The sequence below is a fragment of the Aotus nancymaae genome, unplaced genomic scaffold, assembly GCF_030222135.1.
Source record: "Aotus nancymaae isolate 86718 unplaced genomic scaffold, 86718_ANA_hifiasm-v0.15.2.pri h1tg000028l, whole genome shotgun sequence".
Lineage (NCBI taxonomy): Eukaryota > Metazoa > Chordata > Mammalia > Primates > Aotidae > Aotus > Aotus nancymaae.
In genome coordinates this window covers 18,288,692-18,314,162 of record NW_026988441.1, presented here as the reverse complement: position 1 = coordinate 18,314,162, position 25,471 = coordinate 18,288,692, and the positions used below count along the sequence as shown (strand labels likewise).

The window sequence follows — 25,471 nt, the reverse complement described above, 5'->3', positions numbered from 1 at the left end:
TAATCCCAGCTACTCAGGGGGCTGAGGCAGGAGAATTGCCTGAACCCAGGAGGCGGAGGTTGCGGTGAGCCGAGATCGCGCCATTGCACTCCAGCCTGGGTAACAAGAGCGAAACTCCATCTCAAAAAATAAATAAATAAATAAAGCAGGGTTTGAGGGTTGTAAATGCAGAGAACTGGTGGATGTTCTATTTTCAGAACTTAGTGAGGCTTCTGATAATCAGAGCTGAACAAAGTGCAGCAGCAACGGGTGGGGAATTAGCAGTGGGGTATGGGTGAGGTGGGAAGAGTCAAGGATGACACACAAGTTTTCTGCCTCAGCTTCTGTGAAGGGTGCCATGAACTGAGGTTGGAAGCCTGCAGGAGCAGCAAGTTGAGCTGGGGGTGGAGTTTGAGACTTCCCTTTCAGACATATGACTGATTCGACTTCTAAGTCACGTCTGGCACCATCTCTGCAGAGACTGTTGTCTGCATGCGGGAGTGCTGGCTCTGATGTGGTCACATCCTGCCTTTTTCATTCAACCTTGTAACAAACTTCTTCATGTGATTAGTAAAACGAATGGGCTTTAAGTCACATATCCTTAGTGCTTGGAAACAGTATCTCTTAAATAAATTAACCAAAAGCCGGCCAGGCATGGTGGCTCACGCCTGTAATCTCAGCACTTTGGGAGGCTGATGCAGGTAGATCACCTGAGGTCGAGTTGGAGACCAGTCTGGCCAACATGGTGAAACCCCATCTCTACTAAAAAAATTAGCTGGGTGTGGTGGTGCACGCCTGTAATCGCAGCTACTCAGGAGGCTGAGACACAAGAATCACTTGAACCCAGGAGGTGGAGGTTGCAGTGAGCTGAGATCAAGCCACTGCACTCCAGCCTAGGAAACAGAGTGAGACTTGGTCTCAAAAAATAAAAATTAAAAAAAAAAAAAACAGCCGGGCGCAGTGGCTCAAGCCTGTAATCCCAGCACTTTGGGAGGCCGAGGCGGGTGGATCACAAGGTCAAGAGATCGAGACCATCCTGGTCAACATGGTGAAACCCCGTCTCTACTAAAAATACAAAAAATTAGCTGGACATGGTGGCGCGTGCCTGTAATCCCAGCTACTCAGGAGGCTGAGGCAGGAGAATTGCCTGAACCCAGGAGGCGGAGGTTGCGGTGAGCCGAAATCGCGCCATTGCACTCCAGACTGGGTAACAAGAGCGAAACTCCATCTCAAAAAAAAAAACAACAAAGAAGGTGGACTCAGCAGCTGGGAAAAGCCAGTGCCTGTCTTTGCCTGCCACCCCCATATCCAACTCCTCTGACTGCGCTGGCCATGCAGGAGTGCATCGTTCAGTGCCAGCTCCCCTTAGTCTCCTTTACACCATGGACCCAGGCAGGCCTCCTCCCCTCCTAGAACCAGGGCCTAGAGATGCTGGAGCCTAGCACTCTTGTGGGACTCTGCAGGTGGGCTGGGCAGGAAGCCAGGCAATCACTGCCCTGAGCTCTTGGTTCTTTCAGGAAACACAGCAGCGGAGAGCAGGACACCAGCATGCTGCCCTCACCGCCTCTCCTCACCACAGTGGAGGATGTGAACCAGGTATTCAGGCTGGCTCTGTGGGCATAGACTTGGGCTAGCTTCTGCAGCTGCAGTTTTCAGAGGGCCTCAAAATAATGAGGGGTCTTTTTTGTGGTAAATAACTTTGTGCAAATGATTAGCCACCTCGGCTGACTCGGAGCCACAAGAAGTTTTACGACTGTGCTATCCAGTATGATAGCCATTCACCACATATGGCTATGTAAATTTAAATACAGATAAAAATTCAGGCCAGGCATGGTGGCTCATGCATGTAATCCTAGTGCTTTGGGAGGCCAGTGCAGAAGGATGGCTTGAGGCCAAGAGTTTATGACCAGCCCGGGCAACATAGTGAAACACAGTTTCTAAAAAAGTTAAAAGATTAGCTAAGGTTGCGTTGGAACCAAATTATTAAAAGAAAAAAAAATTAGTTAAGCCATGGTGGCACATGTCTGTAGTCCTTGCTGGTCAAGAGGCTGAGGCAGGAAGATGGCTTAAACCCAGGAATTTGAGGTTACAGTGAGCTATGATTGCACCACTGCACTCCAGCCTGGTTGATAGAGTGAGACTGCCTCTAAAATATATTTTTAAAAGAATTCCTCAGTCTGCACTAGCCACATGTGGCGAGTGGCTACCATACTGCACCACAGAAGCACAGAAGATGGCTATTAATACAAGGAGCTCTGTTGGACAGGGCTGTGGGAGTGAGTGGGGCTCTCACCCTGCTTCCTAGGTGGGAATAAGGGCCAGGGATCTGGGGAGGTGGGAAAAGATGACACATTGCCAGAAATGCCACTAAGAACAACTCTCTTCTGTCTCTCAGGATAACAAAACCAAAACATGGCCACCCAAAGCACCCTGGCAGCACCCTTCCCCGCTTCCCAGCACGCTGCCCAGCCCCAGCGCACCACTCTATGCAGTCACCAGCCCCGGCAGCCAGTGGAACGACACCATGCAGATGCTGCAGTCCCCAGTGTGGGCCGCAACTAGCGACTGCAGTGCCGCCGCCTTCTCCTACGTGCAGACCCCACCACAGCCCCCACCCCCACCAGCACACAAGGCAGCACCCAAGGGCTTCAAGGCCTTCCCTGGGAAGGCTGAACGCAGGCCAGCCTACTTGCCCCAGTACTGACCCCAGGCCAGCCTGCCTGCCTGCCCAAAGCTGTGAGGACAAGTGTCCACACCCCAGGGCCGCCTAGCTGACACCAGCCCCTCAGAGGACCAGCGCACCCCATCCCAGGGAGGGTTCCTTGGGGACAAGGGTAGTTGGCAGCTCCAAGCCTTTAAACCTGGCTTCTCAAACATTGGTGGCATCAGAGCCCTGGAGAGCCAGCTGGAGACATAGGCGTCTGGCCCTTGGGGGTGTGCTGGGGAACCTGCATGCCTGGTAAGCCCCGCAGGTGACTCTGATGCAGGCTCCATGGCCACACTTGAAGAAACACAGCTCTTGGGTTTTTAGTCCTGCTATGTGTTGGGAAGATATCAAGCCTGAAAGCTGAGGGCATAACTGACCATTTTTCGGAAACCCTCTTCTTCTCCCTCTTTCACACCTTGAGTGATGACCACACCAATCACTGTATTTTATAGCTGTTTTTTTCATGTAGGTTTCTAGTTAAACATCTCCTGCCTAAAATGTATTGAGTATTTTAAGATAACAGATATACTGGCTGGAGGTTTGTGTAACACTATCTTTATTTAAGCTTACACAAAATGGGCGAAATACAGAATATTTGTGATTGGAAGCAGTCACCTGGGGTTTCTGTGGGTGGACAGCTCCTTGCCACCCAGCAGCACCCAAGGAGTGCGGCCTTTCCCAGCTTTATGAGAGCAGGATGGTGCAACCCATGTTGGAGATGCACTGCTGAAGGTGCGTGGTGGTGAACCAGCCAGCTGCTGTCCATTTGCAGAGACAGGCTGCACCCGCTGCCCTTTGATCCCTCCACGCGTGGCCAGGGCACTGCCACAGTCCACGGGGTGTGGTCGAGGGGCCCTCAGAGACACTTGCACTAGAAATTGCATTAACATTGTGAGCTGGCTCAGAAGGCGAACCAATTAAGATGTAGATAGAAATTAATTTAAGGTCTTTTCTTAAAAAAAAAAAAAATCCACCTCATTTTCAGTTAACATGTGCCATTAAATAGATAACATCTTGTGGATTTAGGGATATTTTCCAGCCAGAATGGATCCAGAAGAATTGAATGGTGCTTAAATTGAGAAATAATAATAAATATATCTATATAGAATAGACATATCCCACTGTATATTAATTGAGGTTACAGAAAGTTCTTTATATAAAACTTATTTAAATTTTTCATATTTCATCTTTGAATAAGTCTAATTGAGAAAAATCCATAATATTTTCTGGTATGAAAGTTTGACAGTATTAATATTTTTTTTATATTTTCTTAAATCATTAAACCATTTTAATATATGTTAACTACTAATAAATGGTTTATTCTTTCTAACTCCATATAAGCTTTTCCAGAAAAGATTGTAATAACACATTTACGTTCTCATTTTTCTACAGATATAAGTAAATTTATATATAAAAATACCAAAAAGAGGCCGGGCGCAGTGGCTTACGCCTGTAATCCCAGCACTTTGGGAGGCCGAGGTGGGTGGATCACGAGGTCAGGAGTTCGAGACCAGCTTGGCCAATATGGTGAAACCCCATCTCTACTAAAAATACAAAAATTAGCCAGGCGTGGTGGCGCACACCTGTAGTCCCAGCTACTCGGGAGGCTGAGGCAGAAGAATTGCTTGAACCCAGGAGACAGAGGTTGCAGTGAGCTGAGATCATGCCACTGCACTCCAGCCTGGGTGACAGAGCGAGTTTCCGTCTTAAAAAAAAAAAAAAACCAAAAGAATAAAAATATATATATGTATGTACACACACACACACACACACACACACACACACACACACACTAATTCTAGAGAACCCTTAGGGTGTCTGAGCCCAGCCACCTGAGTTTTTAGTACTGTGTTGTCAGGCTGTTCCCAGGCCTTGGGTGTTGTCTTTTGTGCTGTGTGGGGATGCGTTGCTGCCTGTATTTATGATCTTTCACCGTGGTTCTGAGCATTCACCTCACCATGTTTACAAAGAACTGTTTTGTATATAGACATTTTCAGGCACGTGCTTTGCACCCACCCTGCGTGGCTCTTGTCTGTGTTAGCTGTCACAGTGTGCACACTAATCTCAAAGTTGTCTGTGGCTGTTCTACTTGTAAGATAGTTTTCTGTTTCCTTCAGTAATGTGTCCACAGTACCCTGTATTTCGAGTTCTATTATACTGAAGTACTCTTGTTTTAATAGTGCCTCCCCATAGGCCTCACCTTGGACGGAGGTCAGTCCTTGATGCCCCAACACAGGTGACATTGCTAATTGTCACTTTCCAGTTTGTTTTTCTCTATTAAGGAAGACATTTTCCAATTGCATCTCCATGGGCTGTGAGACTGTGTGAAGCTGTTTGTATAGTCTCCATGTAGGTGCTGTGTTCCTGGCACCGCTTTGCTCTGAACACTGGTAATTCCAGGTGCTGCGCTCGGCAGAGGGGTCTCGCCAAAGCGCATGTGTGTGCGTGTGTGAATGTGTGTGTCCTTTGCATGGTCAGGTGTGGCTGCCTTGCTCGGGCATCAGCAGGACATTGTGTGTATAGTTACAATGCTTCCAAACTGGAACTCTACGTTTTGTATCTTACTTTTAAAGCTCCTATAAGTAAAATAACTATTAGCTTTATTAAAAATATACATTTAATAATACTTGGTATTTTTGTTTAAAATGAACTGCAGAGGACATTATGTCAAAAGCCTGCCTGATTCATTGCTTTGAAAAGCTGCACACTGAGTTGGTTTTTAGGTCAGCCTGTTCTCTGAATCTAGCCAAGGGGAAGACTACTTGGAATATTATGGTGAGCTGAAGTGGATGGGCAGGAGGCAGAACAACCAGCCACACTTCCCCTATTGACTTCCCTAAGGCCTGAGCTGGTTTAGGTCCCTGTGCAGGCCTGTGCACAGGGGGAGCCAGTGCAGTAGTGAAGATGTCCTCTGGAAGGGTGCAGGCTCTCTGGGTTGGGGTCTGCCAACACCCATGTCCCACCAGATGTGGATGCTGTGACTTGCCCAGCCAGCTTGTCCAATGAGCAGACCCAGGAATGAGGGTTTGTTTTACCCTCTTCCCATACCAGGAACCCAATCTGTGGCAGAGATACTGTGCCTCACAGGGATAAAAAGGAACTGTCTTGGCCGAGCACAGTGGCTCACGCCTGTAAACCCAGCACTTTGGGAGGCCAAGGCAGGTGGATCACTTGAGTTCAGGAGATCGAGACCATCTTGGCCAATATGGTGAAAGCCCATCTCTACTAAAAATACAAAAATTAGCTGGGCGTGGTGGCACATTCTTGTAATCCTGGCTACTCAGGAAGCTGAGGCAGGAGAATCGCTTGAACCAGGAAGTTGGAGGTTGCATTGAGCCAAGATTATGCCACTGCACTCCAGTATGGTGACAGATAGAGGCTCTGTCTCTAAAAAAAAAAATAATAGTGGCTCACACCTGTAATCCCAACACTTTGGGAAGCTGAGGCAGGTGGACCACAAAGTTAGGAGTTTGAGAGCAACCTGGCCAACATGGTGAAACACCACCATCTCTACTAAAACTACAACAAATTAACCGAGTGTGGTTGCAGGCACCCGTATTCCCAGCTACTCAGGAGGTTGAGGCAGGAGAATCACTTGAACCTGGGAGGCAGAGGTTGCAGTGAGCTGAGACCGCACCACTGCACTGCCTGGGCAACAGAGTGAGACAATGTCTCAAAAAAAAAAAAAAAAAGAAGAAGGACCTGTCTCACTGGATAATGCTATCCGGTTAAGCAGAAGGAAGATGGTATCATGAGAAACACAAATGGAGGGTGGGTCACATTTCCTTTTTCTTTTTTGGAGACAGAGTTTTGCTCTTGTTGTCCAGGCTGGAGTGCAATGGCACGATCTCGGCTCACAGCAACCTCTGCCTCCTGGGTTCAAGTGATTCTCCTGCCTCAGCCTCCTGAGTAGCTGGGATTACAGGCATGTGCCACCACGCCTGGCTAATTTTGTATTTTTAGTAGAGATAGGGTTTCTCCATGTTGGTCAGGCTGGTCTTGAACTCCCGACCTCAGGTGATCCGCCCACCTCAGCCTCCCAAAGTGCTGGGAATATAGGTATGAGCCACTGTGCCCGGCCTCAACTCATTTTCATTTGCAGAAAGACAGCACCTCATTGGAACCTTTTTTGATGAAATGAAGGAAATAGAGTAATGTGGGCATTAAGATATAAGCTGCTGGTGTATGCACCACTCTTCCTTCTGCCACGGTGCCCTGAAGTTGAGCATGGGCACCAAGTCCCAGAGCCTTCCAAATGCACCTAAGGACAAAGTTGCTCAGTAACAACCATGTTGTCCGAGTGTGCTGAAGAATACACTGGAAGTTCATATTATAAAGCTAGCAAGGGCTGAGTGTGCTGGCCCATGCTTGTAATCCCAGCAGTTTGGGAGGCTGACCTAGGAGGATCGCTTGAGGCCAGGGTTCAAGATTAGTCTGGGCAACAGTGAGACCTTCCCCTAACCCCCCACCCCGCCAATATCTTAAAAAAAAAAAAGGCCCATATTTTATTCAAATGTGTTCCCATTTAACACAAGCACCCGGTTCTCATCACTAGTTCTGATTCACAGCACTGATGGAGGCTGGAGGGTAGGAGTTCCGTAGCCCTGGCTGTGTGCTGATGAGTGGGGAGGGAAGCTAAGCAGATGCTACGCTTGAACTCCTGCAGGGGCCTTAGAGGCCTCAGCCTATCTGAGAAATGCTCAGGCAGCAGAGGTACCTGGGAGGCTTATGACTTTCCTTTCCCTCCTGGGGGCTCCTTGGATGGGGGGCTTCCAACTTGGAGGCTGAGATGCTCTATGCCAACCATGGGGCTGTGAGGGGATGGCCTTTTGTGCACTGTGTGGCCACTGCTGCAACCTGCCTTCTGATGCGGAGACAGGAAATAAACCTTCCCAATAATCAGCTTCTTGACTGCCCAAAAGCCCTGTATGTGGACAGAGTGACCAGCTGCCTTCCAGCCACAGATGCCCGGGAGTCTAAGGCATCTCCAAGGGTAGGCTCTGGAAGTAACACATGCAGCTGGCCTTACAGCGCAGGGGTGGGCTGGCTGGGCCCAGTCCTCTGTGTGTCGGTGTGGGGACTGGATATGGCTTGAACTAGAATACTGACTTAAGATGTGGGCCTAGGTGAGGAAGGAGGATTGTTTCAGGCGTGTCACATTCAGCATTCACTAATGTTACATAAGGGCTAGGCCCTTGTTAGGAACCATGATGGCAAACATGCAGTCCCTGCCTTTAAAACTCAGTATTTTGGCTGGGCACAGCGGCTCAGCCTCTAATTCCAGCACTTTGGGAGGCCAAGGCAGGTGGATCACGAGGTCAAGAGATCGAGAGCATCCTGGCCAAGATGGTGAAACCCCGTCTCTACTAAAAATACAAAAATTAGCTGGGCATGGTGACGCGCGCCTGTAGTCCCAGCTACTCGGGAGACTGAGGCAGGAGAATCGCTTGAACCCAGGAGGTGGAGGTTGCAGTGAGCCAAGATTGTGCCACTGCACTCCAGCCTGGTGACAAAGTGAGACTCTGTCTCAAAAAAAAATTTAGGGGCAACAACCCATCTTTCCCATCCTTGATAAGAGAACAACCATCCACCAGCAACCCAGTTCTTTGACTACAATCTGCAAGTCCTCTACGTGTATTGCCAAGCACACTCAAATTCCACCATGTTCTTACATCTCCACTGCTATCTACCTGGACTTCACCTAGCTCCTGCCTCTCTCCCCACAGCCTCAGGGTTTCCCATGCACCCTAACCTACTTCCAAGTAGCCTTGCCATGTGCCCTCCACTTGCCTACTTGTTGCTCCTAAGGCATCTCCATCAGTTTTCTGCGGTCAGAGCCCATCTTCCAGCCTGGCTTCGTTTCTCTTTAAAGCACTTAGCACCCTCCTGCAATTTTGTGTTTGCATTTGTGCCTCACTAGAATGAAGGCCCCACCAGAGCAAGGAGCGAGTCTTGTTCATGGCCACATGTTCAAGGTGCAGGACAGCTCCTGTGACCATCACAGTGCAACTTGAGACAGATGAAAAGATGTGTTGCTGGGGCCAGAATTTAACGAATTCTAATACTGAGCAAAAAACAGAACTAGAGGCTGGGTACGGTGGCTCACTCCTGTAATCCCAGCACTTTGGGAGGCTGAGATGGGAGGATCACTTGAGCCCAGGAGTTCGAGGCTGCAGTAAGCCGAGATCGTGCCGCTGCACTCCAGCCTGGGTAATACAGCGAGAGTCTGTCTCTAAAAACGAAAAACATAAACAACCAGACGAAAAGGCTCTCGCGTTGGGCTAAAGAATGCTATTAAATACATCATCAGGGGCTGTCCCAGGACTGAAAAGGGATTAGCACTACAATGGAGCTGCGGAGAGGCCCATGTAGACCTAGAATAAATGTAAAGCTTTTTATTCTCGTGGAAACGCCTATGTACATTGGGGAAAACGTTTTTTTTTTTTTTTTTCTTGAGACGGTGTTTCGCTCTTGTTACCCAGGCTCGAGTGCAATGGCGCGATCTCGGCTCACCGCAACCTCCGCCTCCTGGGTTCAGGCAATTCTCCCGCTTCAGCCTCCTGGGAAAACGTTTTTAAGTACCTAGCAAAGGATTCACGGCGCTCTGGTAACGAAGCCCCGAAACGACAAGACTTGTTCGCGCAGGCCAGGGCCAATACCGAAAACAAACCCTAGACCTCCTAGGGGCGCGACGAGGCGGCGGCACCTCCACGCACCACTCCCGGTGTGCGCATGCGCACGGCCGCCCCTCATAGCGCTTGCGCACATTCACGCACCATGTCCATCACCGACGTGCGGACCCGGCTGTCTGCAAGCCTTCTCCCTCTCCGCACCCCCAGCGCCCGACAGTGCGCAGGGACCTGCGTACAAGCGCGAGCCCCGCCCACCCGGACGTGCAGGCCCACACGCACACGCTTCCGCACCCCTGCCTCGTCCGCGCCTGCGCTCAACCCCGCCTACACCTGCTCCGTGGCGTCCCCGGAGAGGATGGGCCAACTCCAGCAGCTCCACGGAACCCCACAAGCACGGCTCCCTCGCTTTCGCCTGTCACCATGACTCAGCATCCTCGGTGGGCTCGCCCCCCACCCCCAGCAACAGCTCTTGAAAATCCATCGGCGTGGAAACGCCACGACCCGCTCCTGACTCCTTCAGCTCAGGCCCCAGAAGTGACCACCTCACGAATCCCCTGCCCCAGTTCCTCTCCCTTCACACCCATGACCACCTGTCCTCCAGGACCTGCCTGACCCCTGTCCAGCGGCCCTGAAGTAAGGTCTGAGATATCTAAATGCCCATACCTCAGTTTTCCCAGCTTTAGAACGGGGCTCTTGTTTGGAATGTGCTCTCCACAGCCTGCAGTAAGTGCTACCTTCATCAATACTCAGTGGCAGTCAACTGCTTTTCTAGGGCTGCCTTATGCTTGGAACTGAATCTTTGCTATCCAGAGTTAGCACTGTCCCAGTACTTCTTAACTTGCCTCTTCTGTCAGATGTACCCTCTGGTTTGCTCCTTTCTCAGGGCCAGATCATCTTGCCTGGAGCATTTGAAGGTACCCGGCTCTGCAGCATGCTCTCTTGGAATTTCCGGGCTAGGTTTCTTTCCGATTCTTTTGGGTCAGTCCCTGGTCTGGGGGAATGACCCCTCCCAGCTTCACTGCCCCCTAAGCTCTGCGGTTTGCAGGACTTAGCTCAGCATATGGTAGTGACTGTAGTGATGGTGGTAGACAAGAGAACATAAAATGACCTTATGGCTAGGCACAGTGATGCACACCTGTGATCCCAGCACTTTGGTAGGCTGAGGCAAGAAGATCTCTTGAGGCTAGGAATTTGAGACCAGACTGGGCAACATAGTGCAAACCAGTCTCTACAAATAAGAAGAAGAAGAAATTAGCTGGGCGGGGTGGTTATGCCTGTAGTTCTAGCTACTCAGGAGGCTGAGGTGGGAAAATCGCTTGAGGCCAGAGTTCAAGGCTGCAGTGAGCTGTGGTCATGCCCCGGCACTCCAGCCTGGGTGACAGAGCAAGACCCTGTTTCAACTAATAAGACAGAACTGGGGTGATGAGGAGCAGAGAAAAGCATTGCCTGCTCCTCTACTTTCCCTCCACCTTTTTCCTGGCACTGAAGAGGGCTGCAGTTAAGCACAGGGCTCAGGAAGAAATCAGGCAGCCTGGGTTGATTCTCTAGTTAAGAGCAGAGTGGGCTTGTTTCACATTTCTTTCTTTTTTGTTTTTTTGAGACAGGGTCTCCCTCTGTCATCCAGGCTGGAGTGCAGTGGTGCAATCTTGACTCACTGCAGCCTCTGCCTCCTGGGTTCAAGCGATTCTCCTGCCTCTCGAGTAGCTGGGATTACAGGTGTCTGTCACCATGCCCAGCTAATCTTTGTAATTTTACTAGATACGGGGTTTCGCCATGGTGGCCAGGCCGGTCTCAAACTCCTGGTCTCAAGTGATCCATCTCCCAAAGTGTTGGGATTACAAGCGTGAGCCACTGTTCACATTTCTCTGTTAAATGGGTATCCCTCATAGGACTGCCATGAGGGATACATGGAGAGGATTTAGCATGCAGCTCTGCACATAGTAAACCTGGCTGGAGTAGTGGCCATGTTAGTTGTATTGTAGTATGATGATGAATGGCTTTGGATTAGTAATGACCTTTCTTCATACTTTTCTGTGTTTTCTCCCCATAACCACTGTGACGTACAGCCTGCCAGAAAGGAACCTAAGTTTCCTGCTAATGTGGAAAATCTGGGCCAGGCACAGTGGCCCACCCCTGAAATCCTAGCACTTTGGGAGGCCGAGGTGGGTGGATCACCTGAGGTCAGGAGTTCAAGACCAGCCTGGCCAACGCAGTGAAGCCTGTCTCTACTAAAAATACAAAAACTAGGCTGGGCGTGGTGGCTCATGCCCATAATCCCAGCACTTTGGGAGGCCAAGGTGGGTGAATCACGAGGTCAGAAGATCAAGACCATCCTGGCCAACATGGTGAAATCTCGTCTCTACTAAAAATACAAAAATTAGCTGGGCATAATGGCACCAGCCTATAATCTCAGCTACTCTGGAGGCTGAGGCAGGAGAATTGCTTGAACCAGAGAGTTGGAGGTTGCAGTGAGCTGAGATGGCACCACTGCAGTCCAGCCTGGCAACAGAGTGAGATTCTGTTAAAAAAAAAAATACAAAAATTAGCTGGGCGAGGTGGTGGGCACCTGTAATCCCAGCTACTCAGGAGGCTGAGGCAGGAGAATTGCTTGAACCTGGGAAGTGGAGGTTGCAGTGAGCCTAGATCTCACCATTGCACTCTAGCCTGGGCAACAAGAGCGAAACTCTGTCTAAAAAAAAAGAAAGAAAAGAAAAGCCATGTAACTTTGGAGTTTCAAAGTAAATGTGAAACTTAAAAGTATGGGGAAAATCTGGAATAGTTGAAGCTTCTGGGAATCACAGAAGCCAAATTGCGAGAGGTGTACATTATGGAAGGTTAAAAGGCAGTGGAAACCTTGGAAATGGCAGTCATCAGAGACCTCACCTCCTGCCTCTTCTCCAGTACCCAAAGCTGCTTCTATGGGTTCTGGGTGGCTGGGAGAGGACACTGGACAAGACCGTGCTAGTGGACAGGTGGACACCCATAATATCTTTGGAAAGACTTGGAGTTGCCGGGCGCAGTGGCTCACGCCTGTAATCCCAGCACTTTGGGAGGCCGAGGCGGGTGGATCACGAGGTCAAGAGATTGAGACCATCCTGGTCAACATGGTGAAACCCTATCTCTACTAAAAATACAAAAAATTAGCTGGACATGGTGGTGCATGCCTGTAATCCCAGCTACTCAGGAGGCTGAGGCAGGAGAATTGCCTGAACCCAGGAGGCGGAGGTTGCAGTGAGCTGAGATCCTGCCATTGCACTCCAGCCTGGGTAACAAAAGTGAAACTCCATCTCAAAAAAAAAAAAGGAAAGACTTGGAGTTGTGAATGACAACTCCAAACAGACACTAAAGGGAATTGTTGTTTACATTCTAGCTGCAGGCAGAGGTGGCCTGGACCCAGGAACCTGGGCACTGTGAGGTTCACTCTGGCATCTCTCTAGGGGTCATTCTCTTCGTTGTTTTCCTCAAGACCAGGGACTAAAGCTCAGGTCTGTCCTTTCTGGCAGGCAGCTTAACACCATACAAAGCAGAGACTTTCTGCTGCTGGCTGCAGGGCCCTGGGAAAGGACCCTGTTTAGCTGGCCTAAGTTATTTACTCCTCTCTGATGGATTCAGGCACGGGAAGAAACACGGGTAGGAGAGGATGGTTTTAGACAACAACAGTCGTCCATATGGTCACCAAAGTAACCTAAGAGAAAAAGGCAGTCAGTAGCCAGGTGCGGTGCTTCATGCCTGTAATCCCAGCACTTTGGGAAGCTGAGGCAGGGAGATCACTTGTGACCAAGGGTTCGAGACCAGCCTGGGCAACGTGATGAAACCTCATCTGTACGAAAAATAACAAAGCTTGTGTCTATAGGAAAAAAATTAGCTGGGTGTGGTGGTGTCCACCTGTAGTCCTGGCTACTCAGGAGGCTGAGGTGAGAAGATCGCTTGAGCCTGGGAGGCAGAAGCTGTAGTAAGCTAAGATTGTGTCATTGCACTCCAGCCTGGGTATGACAGAGTGAGACCCTGTCTCAAAAAAAAAAAAGAAAGAAAAGGAAAGAAAGAAAAAAGGGAGTCAGTGGTTACTATTGGGCCAGAGTCATCTGGGGAATCACAGGGTAAGTGATAACGGGGCAGTGGCTGCTGAGACTCACCTTCCTACTGGTTGAGGTTCTGTTCTGAAACACCGGATTTGGGGTGGGAATTCTCTTCTGTGCAGATGAATAACTGGCTTGGAAGACCCTGATTGGAGTGTTTCTCAGAACCCCAATAGAACAGATACTGTTCAGCGTTACCAGGGTTGTGGTAGTTGGGGACACTCAGTGAAATCTTAGATTTGACAGTTCTTAGAGAAGGGTCATGTGGACAGGGCTGTTCCCTGGAAAGTCCTGTCACCACTCATTTCTTTTGTTGTCAGCCTCTCCCTGTCTTCTTTCTTTCTTTTTTAGACAAGTTCTTGCTGTGTCACCCAAGCTGGAGTACAGTGGTGGTCATCACTACAGCCTCAAACTCCTGGGCTCAAGTGATCTTCCTGCCTTGGCCTTCTGAGTAGCTGGAACTCTGCAGGTGCGCACCACCACACACCCCCGGTAATTTATTTATAGTATTTTAGAAGCAGCGTTTTGCTATGTTGCCCAGGCTGGTCTTGAACTCCTGGCATCAAGCTATCTCAGCCTCCCAAAGTGCTGGGATTATAGGCAAGAGCACCCAGCCCCTGAGTTCTTATAATGACTCACAAGGTCTTATGTGATCATGTTGCCTTCCTTTCGCTCTCTGACCTTATCTTTTTTTTTTTGAAACAGAGTCTCGCTTTGTTGCCCAGGCTGCAGTCACTGCAATCTTTACCTCCCGGGTTCAAGTGATTCTCCTGTCTCAGCCTCCCGAGTAGCTGAGATTACAGGCACACCTATTTTTTGAGTATCTTTTTCTTAATTGCAACCCCGATTCTCAGCACCCTTTTCATCTTGCTTTTCCTCAATTGCCCTTACCAGCAACTGACACATCATCTGTTGTACTTGCTTATTTGGCACTTAGGTATCCACAGCGCCTGGAATACTTCCTGTAATGTGGAAGGTGTTCAATCTATAGAGTTTTGTCGAATGAATGAGTGAATGAATGAATGAATGAAGTCGACCAGTGCACAGGTAGTACAGTGGCGCGACGATAGCTCTCTGCAGCCTCCAACTCCTGGGCTCCAGTGATCCCCGGGCTCTGCCCACCCCTCCCCACAGCCACTACCGGGCAGAGGCCAGCAAAGCAGCGGCTCAAGGGGTAGGGAGAGACGCGCTGAGGCCCCAGATCAGCGGCCGCGGGCAAGGTCGCCCAGCGGGCACCCGCCCTGGGTGTCCGGGCGGCGGGGAGGGGCGGGGCCGGGGCTCGGGGGCGGGGCCGGGCCAGGCGCCTGCGCTATAAAGGCTGCTGTGCGCCCCCGCGCCCCGCTAGCTGCGCATCGCCCGCGCTGATTTCTCGGCGCGAGTCTCAGCCTGCGTACCTTCTAGTCACTATGGCCGCTCTCACCCGGGACCCCCAGTTCCAGAAACTGCAGCAATGGTACCGGGAGCACGGCTCCGAGCTCAATCTGCGCCGTCTCTTCGATGCAGACAAGGAGCGCTTCAACCATTTCAGGTGCGGGCGGACCGGAGGCGGGGGGCTGCCACGCGCGGCGCCCGGAGCCCGGCACGCGGGGCTGGGGCCTGGGGGCGGGGGCAGCGGTGCCCGGGGATCCCCGCCTCCCACCTCCAGGCCACGGACGGGGACCCAGGCCGAGGCCGCACTTCGTCCTTGGCGTCTCCTTGGAGCTAGTTCCTGGGGGCTTGCGGCCTTGCCGGGGGTCTCGGCGCCGAGGCTGCCTCGTCACGAGGAAAAACGGGCCCTTCCATGGGGACATCTCCCTCCCCTCCCCCACCCCGTGCGGCCCCGGCCATTAGAGTAGGGGCTCCTTTCGCATTTGTGAAGAGAGGCCCTGGCTGACGCAGCAAGCGGGAAAGGGCTGTCCCTTCCATCTGCTCCTGGCCGCATGGGCTTAGGACCTTCTGCAGGGCGGCCAGCCGGGGCGTGGGTGGGGGGGGGTTGAGGGAGCCGGGTGGAAGGGTGGAGACGTTGGGCGTGATTCCTGCAGAAGAGACCTGTGCACGACCGGGAAGTGGGAAGGAGCGTTGGAGGAAATCATGGGCAGGGTGGGGCCGAGCGAGTTCTGATCTCTGATGCTGGTGGAGAGGGGCGGGAGCGACTGTGGCTCCGGACTAGACGTCCCGATGGCCAACCCTGTCATTTGGATGGGTGCCTGAGTAACTTGAGGCAGAGAGTGGAAGCCCTGGGAGAGGTTGATCGCTCCCTTCAGGCCAGTATCGTCACCCAGGGTCTGCCTGCATCTAGGGTGTGTGAGGATGGCTTCTTTCTTTGTCCTGCTATTGTAGATAAACCCTGTGGGCTGGCAGGTGACAGACACCACTGTTGTGTTGGGTGGCCGTGGCCCTCGTGGGGTGTGTCTCGGGGAAGATGTTTCTTCTGGGAGCAGCTCCTGCTCAGGGCACGGCTCCCTGCTAGGGAGACCAGGGTGTGGTCAGTAGCATCTGCATCTTTTTGCAGCTTGACCCTCAACACCAACCATGGGCATATCCTGGTGGATTACTCCAAGAACCTGGTGACGGAGGAGGTGATGCGGATGCTGGTGGACCTGGTAATGTTCTGCTTGGGGAGGCATAACTGGTAACCCACGGAGTGGTGGGCAAGCTGGGCTCCTGTGAGCCCCTGGGACCTTGAGTGTCTTGTGTATTTCCTCTCACTGGACCTCGGTGATCGCCTCTGTGCTGGTGAGGCACCTGTCCCTGGCTTAAGTTCTAAGCAGCATCCCAGGGACCCCAATGTCTGATGTCTGAGCAGACCCTTCCCAGATAGTGGGAGAGGGAACTAGGCAGCAGCCATCTGTCTGTCTCATTGGGGACAGCACCAAGCCTTGTGCTCAGAGGCTGACACTTGGGGTGGCCAGTGTGGGTGGGACCAGGCCTCAGTATTGCCTCTTCCTAGGCCAAGTCCAGGGGCGTGGAGGCCGCCCGGGAGCGGATGTTCAATGGTGAGAAGATCAACTACACTGAGGTGAGCAGGCTCCACATACCCTCTGGGCCTCTTCCTTCCCTTTGGGGTTTATCTGACTGTTAGCCGCATCACCCTGTGTCTTCACCCCTTCTCTTGGGCAATGCTTTTGCTTAATGAGGGGCCTAAGGGCTTTTTCCTCCTACTGTAGCAGGGCTTTGGGGTTTGTCTTCCACAAGGTTGGCTGTCTAGATTTGGTGAGCCTCTTGGAATAGTTCCCAGGTCTGCAGAGGAGCACATCTCAGACCCAGAGGGAGAGTTTCTCAAGGCTTGCTCAGACGTTTTCTTGGAGAAGTGAACTCTAAAATATCCTCTCTGCAAGTTTTAGTAGCGACAAGTAGAATCTTAGGTCACTAAAGACTTCTGCCTACTCAAGCAGTAGGAGTCAATAGGAAGCAGTGGTGAGGCCAGACCTGGGGGCCCTTGTTCCTGACTCAGTATGGGAGCCAAGCCTGGAGGTATAATAGACACTGAGCACCCAGACTCTGTCCTCGTTGTGTCATTATCCTCTTCTTACATGTGAGGAATCCGAGGTTCAGAGGTCACATCACTTATCTAAGATGTCATAGCTGTAAGAGGCAGAGTGGAAATTCACAGTCAACCTGTCTTGCATTGCAGAGAGAGGATCCAGTCAAGGAAGGCTTTCTGGAGAGGTGCATTCGCCTGTGAAAAGTGGGGCAGAAGTGGGGTCGGCAGGGTGAGGGTGGGGTGGCATGAAGCCCTCCACCTTAGCAAGCCTCTCACTGGGTTGAAATCCTGAGGTGATCCTTTGCCTGCCCACCTGGGGTCTTTAGACCTTCCCTCAAGGACTCTTCTTCAGGCTGTTTCACTCAGGTGGCCATGCCAGCCACCTGGCACCAGTCACAGATTTCAAGTCTGGTTAGGTTCCTGGCAGTTGATAGTTACTGGACTGCTTGGTGAGGGAAGCTTGAGTTGCATGCCTTGTTGCAAATCCAAGGAGCTGAGGACATTGCCCAAAAGGTGCCAGCAAACACCATGAACACACTCTGGGAGGATTAGGTTACTTGAGGCTTCATGAGCGCTCATCCTCTGAAAGCATTTACTTATTTATTTATTTATTTATTTTGAGATGAAGTCTCGCTCTGTCACCCAGGCTGGAGTACAGTGGTGCGATCTCGGCTCACTGCAACCTCTGTCTGCCAGGTTCAAGCCATTCTCCTGCCTTAGCCTCCTGAGTGTCTGGAACTATGGGTGTGTGCCATGCCACCTGGCTAATTTTTGTATTTTTAGTAGAGACAGAGTTTCACCATGTTGGCCAGGCTGGTCTAGAACTCCTGACCTCAAGGTGATCCACTTACCTTGGCTTCCCACAGTTCTGGGATTACAGGTATGAGCCTTGGCACCCGGCCTCTGAAAGCATTTATTGCTTGTTTCTGACACGTGTTGTCACCATTATCTGTCTTTGCTCACTATTCCTCTTTTCTCTCGCTCTTCATGCCCTGAGCACCTGTGGTGAGCCCTTGGGGCCTGTCCTAGGCATATTCGGGTCCCCTGCCCCACCTCCTCTTGTCTGCAGCACATAAGTCCTTGGGGAGCTCCTACCTCTGTAAGCATGCAGTGGGTTCTTGGAACAAGATCACAGGCATAACAGAGACCTCAGGGCCTGCCTGTCTAGTGGATAGAGGGCCGAGCTATCATCTGAGCTGGGAGCATGGCTGCCCTAGGGAACAGTCTTCACACCCTGACCCCCATCCCCAGGGTCGAGCTGTGCTGCACGTGGCCCTGCGGAACCGGTCAAACACACCCATCCTGGTAGATGGCAAGGATGTGATGCCAGAGGTCAACAAGGTTCTGGACAAGATGAAGTCTTTCTGCCAGGTAAGTGGCTGCTGGGCCGGACTCGCCCTTGGCCATATGTGTGAGTATTTGGGAATCTGGGAGCCCTGAGGGGCAGCTCTTCCCCTCTTCTTGGAAGCAGGACTTAGGCTCTTAACTGCAGCTTAAGGGAGGGGTTGCCTGTGTGATCACTGATGGGTCTCTGCTGAGGCCTCCCACAGTGCTAGAATTACAGCTGTGAGCCAGCGTGCCCGGCCAGAAGGAGCTTTTTCTAACCTCTTTTGTCATACATCCTTATCGCCCGGTCTAGAAACAAATAAAACATTGTAAAATTTCCTCAACCCTGGCTGGGCATACTGGCTCACGCCTGTAATCCCAGAACTTTGGGAGGCCGAGGTGGGTGGATCACTTGAGGTCAGGAGTTCAAGACCAGCCTGGCCATCATGGTGAAACCCCATTCTACTAAAAATACAAAAATTAACCAGATGTGGTGACGCGTGCCTGTAATCACAGCTACTCGGGAGGCTAACACAGAAGAATCACTTGAACCTGGGAGGCCGAGGTTGCAGTGAGCCGAGACTCTGTTAAAAAAAAAAATTCTCATCCCTGTTCCCAGCTAACCCTCCAGAAGCAGCCTTTTGTAAAGTTTCCTGTAGCCAGGTGCAGCAGCTTAAACCTCTAGTCCTAGCTATTCGGCTGTTTGTGGGAGGATAGCTTGAGCCTGGAAAGTTGAGGCTGCAGTGAGCCATGGTGACACCACTGCACTCCAGCGTGGGCAACAGATTTTCTGTGAAATCTTCCAGAAAGTTCCAGTGCATGTACACATCTGTCATCTCCTCTTTGAAGCATGCACACACTTGCACATGAACGCAGGTTGTTTTTTCCCTGCTCTTCTGCAGCTTATTTCCACCTGGAACTATGTAAGCAGTGTCCCTGTGTCAGTGACAGTGCATGTAACATGCCTCCTTTTCCTTGTGTAGGGTGGTAGGGGTTGCCTCAGAGATCAGCTAAGTTTCCCCATGTCAAGCACTTTGCCTCAGTGTCTATCCTAGGGGTGATTCTGCAGGGGTGAGTCGGCAGATGTCCTCAAGCCTAGAGGGCGAGGGTGATGCTGGTGTGTCTGTGTGGACTGTGCATGCTCTGGGGGTGATCATCTGAGCTCTTGTCAGCTGTGATCATTTGCTGCTTGTCCTAAGTGGCCACCACATGTGTCTGGTCAAAGTCTGGTTACCTTGGCGAAGAGCCACTTTCTGACCTGAAAAGGTGCTGGGCCCGGTGGCTTATGCCTGTAATCTTAGGTCACTAAAAGTCTTTAGTGACCTAAGATTCTACTTGTTGCTACTAAAACTTGCACTTTGGGAGGCCAAGACAGGCGGATCATTTGAGGTCAGGAGTTCGAGACCAGCCTGACCAACATGGTGAAATTCTGTCTGTACTAAAAATACAAAAAAATTAGCCACGCATAGTGGCGAGCACCTGTAATATCAGCTACTGGGGAGGCTGAGGCAGGAGAATTGCTTAAACCCAGGAGGTGGAGTTGCAGTGAGTCAAGATCGCACTACTGCACTCTAGCCTGGGCGATAGAGTCAGACCCTGTCTCAAAAAAAAAAAAAACCCGTCTCTGCAAAAAATAAATAAATTAGCCAGTCATGGTGGTATATGTCTGTAGTCTCAGTTACCTGGGAGGCTGAAGTAGAATTACTTGAGCCCAGGAAGTTGAGGCTGCAATGAGCCTAGATTGTGCCACTGTCCTTCATCCCAGGTGATAGAGTGAGATGCTGTCTTAAAAAAAAAAAAAAGGACCCGACAAGATGCCAGAAGTGAGGAGACATCTTAGCATCAGTCCCCAAGTTTTGGCAGCCATGTGGGTGGGTCTTCCCAGGGCAAGGAAGTTGTAGGGTCCTGATGGGAGTCTGGATTTCCAGAATGCTGCTTAGGGTGGTCAGTCCATGTGATGGACTTTGGGTGTGTGGCAGGGCCTTTCCAGCCATCTGCTGTGAGTGGCAGAGCTGATGTGCATCAAAAGCCTAGTGCTGTGTAATTGCTCTGGGTGTGCTCAACCATGCCACGTGGCGAGGGTGGCACTTCACCGTCTGGGGTGCTGTTTCCAGGGAAGCTCTCCCTTAAAGCTGGCCACTGGAGTACCTGACTCAGGCTGATGGGGTATTTATAGTTCAAAGAAAGTTGCTGAACGGCAGCAATTCCCTGGTGAGGAACATTCCACGTGGCCGTGCTCTCCAAAGTTTTCCAAGATTTGGTGAAGATGTTCACTGTGACCTGGATTGTAGTAGCAAAACCTGAAACCAATCTGTCCCCATTTATTAATGGGGACTTACTAAGTAGAATCAGCATATATTCATATACTGTCATCCTGGTCACTGTTAGGAATTAGGGAGCTATAGTTGGATTGACCTGCCAGGCTGTTCAGGATGGACTGGGAATTTGAAAAGGGAAGTTGCAGAATTGGTGGGTATGGTAAAGCCTGATTTGGTCAAATGAAGGCTGAGTGTAATTGTATTAAAGATAGACATTTTCCCTCTGGGATGTTTCATTATAACAAACTTTTGACAGTCGGGGAAGGAGACTTGCTTTTTTTTTTCGCTCTGTTGCCCTGGCTGGAGTGCAATAACGAGTTCTCAGCTCACTGCAACCTCTGCCTCCCGGGTTCAAGCAACTCTCCTACCTCAGCCTCCCAGGTTCAAGCGATTCTCGTACCTCAGCCTCCCAGGTAGCTGGGATTACAGGTGCACGTCACCATGCTCAGCTAATTTTTGTGTTTTTAGTAGTGATGGGGTTTTGCCATGTTGGCCAGGCTGGTCTCTCAACTCCTGACCTCTGGTGATCTACCCGCCTTGGCCTATCCGAGTGCTAGGCTTTACAGGCATGAGCCACCATGCCCAGCTGGGACTTGCTTTTTCTAACCTCTTTTGTCATATACCTGTGAGGGAGGGTTAAGCAACTTATTTATTTTTTTTCTGTATCGATGGAAATTTTCCCATGGCAGTTTATTTAAAGAAAAAGTAGGGCCAGGCACAGTTGCTCACATCTGTAATCCCAGCACTTTGGGAGGCTGAGGCAAGAGGATTGCTTGAGGCCAGGAGTATAAGATCAGCCTGGGAAACATAACAAGACCCTGCCTTTAAAAAAAATTTTTAAATGTTGGGCGCAGTGGGTCACACATGTAACCCCAGCACTTTGGGAGGCCAAGGCAGGTAGATCACTTGAGGTCAGGAGTTCGAGACCAGCTGGCCAACATGGTGAAATCCCATCTTTACTAAAACTACAAAAAAAATTAGCTGGGCTTGGTGACGGCTACTTGGAGAACAGGAGTTCGAGATCAGCCTGTCCTCGAATTAATTCCAGCTACTTGGGAGACTGAGGGAGGAGAATCACTTGAACCCAGGAGGTGGAGGTTACATTGAGCCAAGATGGCACCACTGTACTCCAGCCTGGGTGACAGAGAGAGGCTCCGTCTCAAAAATAATAATAATAATTTATAACGTGGCATGGTGGTGCACGCCAGTAGTCCCAGTTACTTGGGAGGCGAGGCAGGAGAATTGCTTGAACCTGGAAGGCAGAGGTTGCAGTAAGCTGCACTCCAGCTTGGGTGACAGAGCAAGACTCCATCTCAAAAATAAATAAATAATAAAAAGAAAATAAAGTTGCTCTATCTTGTTTGTGTATACTAATTTTCTATTGATGGGTGGGAAATTATTCCAGAATTTAGCAACTAGAAACAATAATCACCATCTCTTTAGGTTGGGAATTTGCAGCGGCTGCGTTTGGTGGTAGTGGGTCAGAGCTAAGGTTGCAGTCAAGATGTTGGCTAAGGATGTGGTCAGTTGAAGGCTTAATGGAGGCTGGAGGGTCTGCTTTGTAGATGACTCACTAGCAGTTGTAGCTTTGGTAGGCAAAGACAGTTCGAGTGTCCTCATGACAAGACAGCTTATTTCTCCCAGAGTGAGTAATCCAGTAGAGCACAAGGGAGATGCCTGGAGGTCTTTTGTGACCTCATGTCAGGATTTACATGCTTTCTTTTCTTTCTTTCTTTTTTTTGTGACGGAGTTTTACTCTTGTTGCCCAGGCTGAGTACCGTAGTGCGATCTTGGCTAACTGCAACCTCTACATCCTAGGCTCCAGCGATTCTCCTGTCTCAACCCCCCGAGTAGTTGGGACTACAGGCGCCCGCCACCATGCCCACCTATTTTTTGTATTTTTTTAGTAGAGATGGGGTTTCACCATGTTGACCAGGCTGGTCTCGAACTCCTGTTCTCAAGTGACCTGCCTGCCTCGGCCTCCCAAAATGCTGAGACTACAAGGTGAGCCACTGTGCCCGGCTAGATAATACCTTGTTGGTTGTACAGCTCAGCTCTGGTCATCATGGGAAGGGACTGCACCAGTGTGTTAATACCAGGAGGCAAGGACCACTGATAACCATCTTAGTAGAAGGTGGGTGACTATCGTAGTCCTACTTCTGGCTCCTAGTGATTGCGTTTCTTCCACATCAAATACCCCACTCACTTCCTCCTAAGTCCGTATCCTGTTACAGTATCAGAAGTCTAGAACATCATCTTGTTGAGTACAGATGTAGTGGTACCTACATTTCCTTCAGTACAACTCAAGTACAGTTCCTTTCAATCTGAAGACATGCAAATTTAAAAAGACAAGTTATTTACCCCTCACACACCCAACATACAATGGTAAGGTGGGCATAGGATGACTGGTATGTATGGGATAACGTCTTTTCTTTTTCTTTTGTTTTTTATTTGAGACAGGATCTTGCTCTGTCGCCCAGGCTGGAGTGCAGTGGTAAAATCACCCTCTCACTGTAGCCTTGAACTCCTGGGCTCAAGAAATCCCCCACCTCAACCTTCTGAGTTGCTGGGACTACAAGCAAATGTCACCTCACCATGCCTGGCTAATTTATTTTTTGTAGCGACAAGGTCTTGCTATGTTGCCTAGGCTAGTTTCAAACTCCTGGGTTCCAGTGATCCTGCTGGGATTATAGGCATAAGCCACTGTACCCAGCCTGCATATTTAGGTTTTCATTATGTCCACACTGTAGTTCTGGTACCAAAATCTGTATTAGTTACCTATCATTGTATAACAAATGACACCAGAACTTGGCTTCAAACAGCTGTAAACTTTTTTTTTTCGAGATCAAGTCTCGCTCTGTTGCCCAGGCTGGAGTGTAGTGGTGTGATCTTGGCTCACTGCAACCTCTGCCTCCTGGGTTCAAGCAATTCTGCCTCAGCCTCCCAAGTAGCTGTGATTACAGGTGCACACCACCACACCCAACTAATTTTTGTGTTTTTTTCAGTAGAGACAGAGTTTCACCATGTCAGGCTGATCTTGAACTCCTGACCTTGTGGTCACCCTCCTCGCCCCACCTAAAGTTCTGGGATTATAAGCGTGAGCCACCGTGCCCGGCCTAGCGGTAAACTTCTGTTACTTCCCACAGTGTCTGTGGGTCAGAAGTTTGGGAGTGGCTTACCTGGTTGGTCTTGGTTTGGGGATCTCTCACGTGGCTGTAGTCAAGATGTTGGCCAGCGCCCCAGTTATCAGAAGGTTTAATGGGTTTGGAGGACTCCCCTCTAAGGTGTCCCATACACAGAAAGCAAGTTGGCTGTGACTGTTGAAAGAAGACCTCAGTTCCCTGTGGTGTGGGCTTTATAGAACTCTTAGGGTCTTTACAGCATGATAGATGGCTTCTCCAAAAGCGAGTCATCCAAGAGAGCAAAGCAGAAACTGCAAGCTCTCTGAAGTCACTTCTGAAGTCACACTTCACCCCTTTCACAGTATCCTGATTGGTGCACAGGCCAGCCCTCCCAGCACAGGTGGGAGCTATGCAGGGGCATGAGCTCCAGGAAGCAAGGATCACTGGTATCTGATTGGAGGCTGGGTGTGGGTCTGATACTCCTTTCCCTGGCAGAGCCCAGTCACAGTTTCAGCATTTCACATCTCTTGGTCTCTGGCATAGTGGTTTCTGCCAAGTTATCCCTGGTTTTGCAAATTCTGACAGTATCACTGTGAGGTAGGGATGTCTCCTCACCGTTGTAACCAGGAAACAGTCTAGATGGTGGTAAGTGTGGCAGGGACCACCGTGGTCTCCAGAGACTCTAGGCCTTGCATGGTGGCTCACGCCTGTAATCCCAACACTGTAGGGGGTCAAGATGGGAGGATTACTTGAGGCCGGGAGTTAGAGACCGGGCTGGGCAACATAGCAAGACCCCGTCTCTACAGGAAAATAAAATAGGCTGGGCACGGCAGCTCACGTCTGTAATCCAAGAACTTTGGGAGGCCTAGGCGGTGGATCACCTGAGGTCAGGAGTTTGCGACCAGCCTGGCCAACATGGTGAAACCCTGTCTCTACTAAAAATACAAACAATTAGCTGGGTGTGGTGGCAGGCACCTGTAATCCCAGCTACTTGGGAAGCTGAGGCAGGAGAATCTCTTGAACCTGGGAGGTAGATGTTGCAGTGAGCTGAGATTGTGCCATTGCACTCTAGCCTCGGAGACAGAGTGAGACTCTATCTCAAAAAAAAAAAAAAAAAGGGCTAAGGCAGGGCATTTTGTTTGGTTTTGGAGTTAGGGTCTTGCTCTGTCACCTAGGCTAGAGTGCAGTGTTGTGATCTTAGCTTGCTGCAACTTCAACTTCCTGGCCTCGAGCAATCCTCCTGTCTCAGCCTTGAGCCACCCTTCCTGGCCCCTAAGGCACAGTTTTAAAAATAAATAAATAGCGAGGCGATAGGGCTCACGCCTATAATCCCAGCACTTTGGGAGGTTGAGGCGGCCAGATCACTTGAGGCCAGTAATTCGAGACCAGCCTGACCAACGTGGCGAAACCTCATCTCCACTAAAAATACAAAAAAATTAGCCAGGCATGGTGGTGGCTCAGGTCTGTAGTCGCAGATACTCAGGAGACTGAGGTACAAGAATTGTTAGAACCCAGGAAATGGAGACGCTGTCTAAAATAAATAAATATTGTAAATTATAAACAAAAAAATAGAGGCACCTGCGACGGCCTGAAAGCTGGGTCTGAGGCACCAGGACACGGCAGTAATGATGTTTTTGAGCAGTGGCTTACGCCTGGGGGTTTGGGCTGATGGCATCTTCTCCCCTCCCTGTGCCAGCGTGTCCGGAGTGGTGACTGGAAGGGGTACACGGGCAAGACCATCACGGACGTCATCAACATTGGCATTGGCGGCTCTGACCTGGTGAGGAGAAAACTGCCTTAGGGTAGGGTGGGAGTCTGGGTACTCTTGGTCCCACTCCGGGCCTTACT

The 25,471-nt window shown here is 50.4% G+C and overlaps 2 protein-coding genes across 7 annotated transcripts in view; both read left to right on the top strand.

Moving 5' to 3' along the window:
* Nucleotides 1-5,310, top strand: part of GARRE1 (granule associated Rac and RHOG effector 1) — an 86,587-nt gene extending 81,277 nt beyond the window's left edge. For all 5 annotated transcript variants that reach the window (XM_021676565.2, XM_021676566.2, XM_021676564.2 and 2 more), the window contains 2 exons: nt 1,497-1,575; nt 2,375-5,310. In XM_021676565.2, coding sequence (XP_021532240.1) covers nt 1,497-1,575; nt 2,375-2,683 — 388 coding nt within the window. In that variant the 3' untranslated portion in view covers nt 2,684-5,310. The remainder of the gene's footprint in view (nt 1-1,496; nt 1,576-2,374) is intronic.
* Nucleotides 5,311-14,405: 9,095 nt separating this feature from the next.
* The window catches only part of GPI (glucose-6-phosphate isomerase), a 42,838-nt gene continuing 31,772 nt past the window's right edge, over nt 14,406-25,471 (top strand). Inside the window, exons 1-6 of one of the 2 annotated variants that reach the window (XM_012438510.3) lie at nt 14,406-14,441; nt 14,828-14,922; nt 15,886-15,976; nt 16,324-16,392; nt 18,109-18,228; nt 25,320-25,403. In XM_012438510.3, the coding sequence (XP_012293933.2) occupies nt 14,421-14,441; nt 14,828-14,922; nt 15,886-15,976; nt 16,324-16,392; nt 18,109-18,228; nt 25,320-25,403 (480 nt within the window). In that variant the 5' untranslated portion in view covers nt 14,406-14,420. Of the gene's footprint in view, nt 14,442-14,795; nt 14,923-15,885; nt 15,977-16,323; nt 16,393-18,108; nt 18,229-25,319; nt 25,404-25,471 lie in introns of those variants that run through there. The other variant, XM_012438503.3, reaches the window with a different exon arrangement.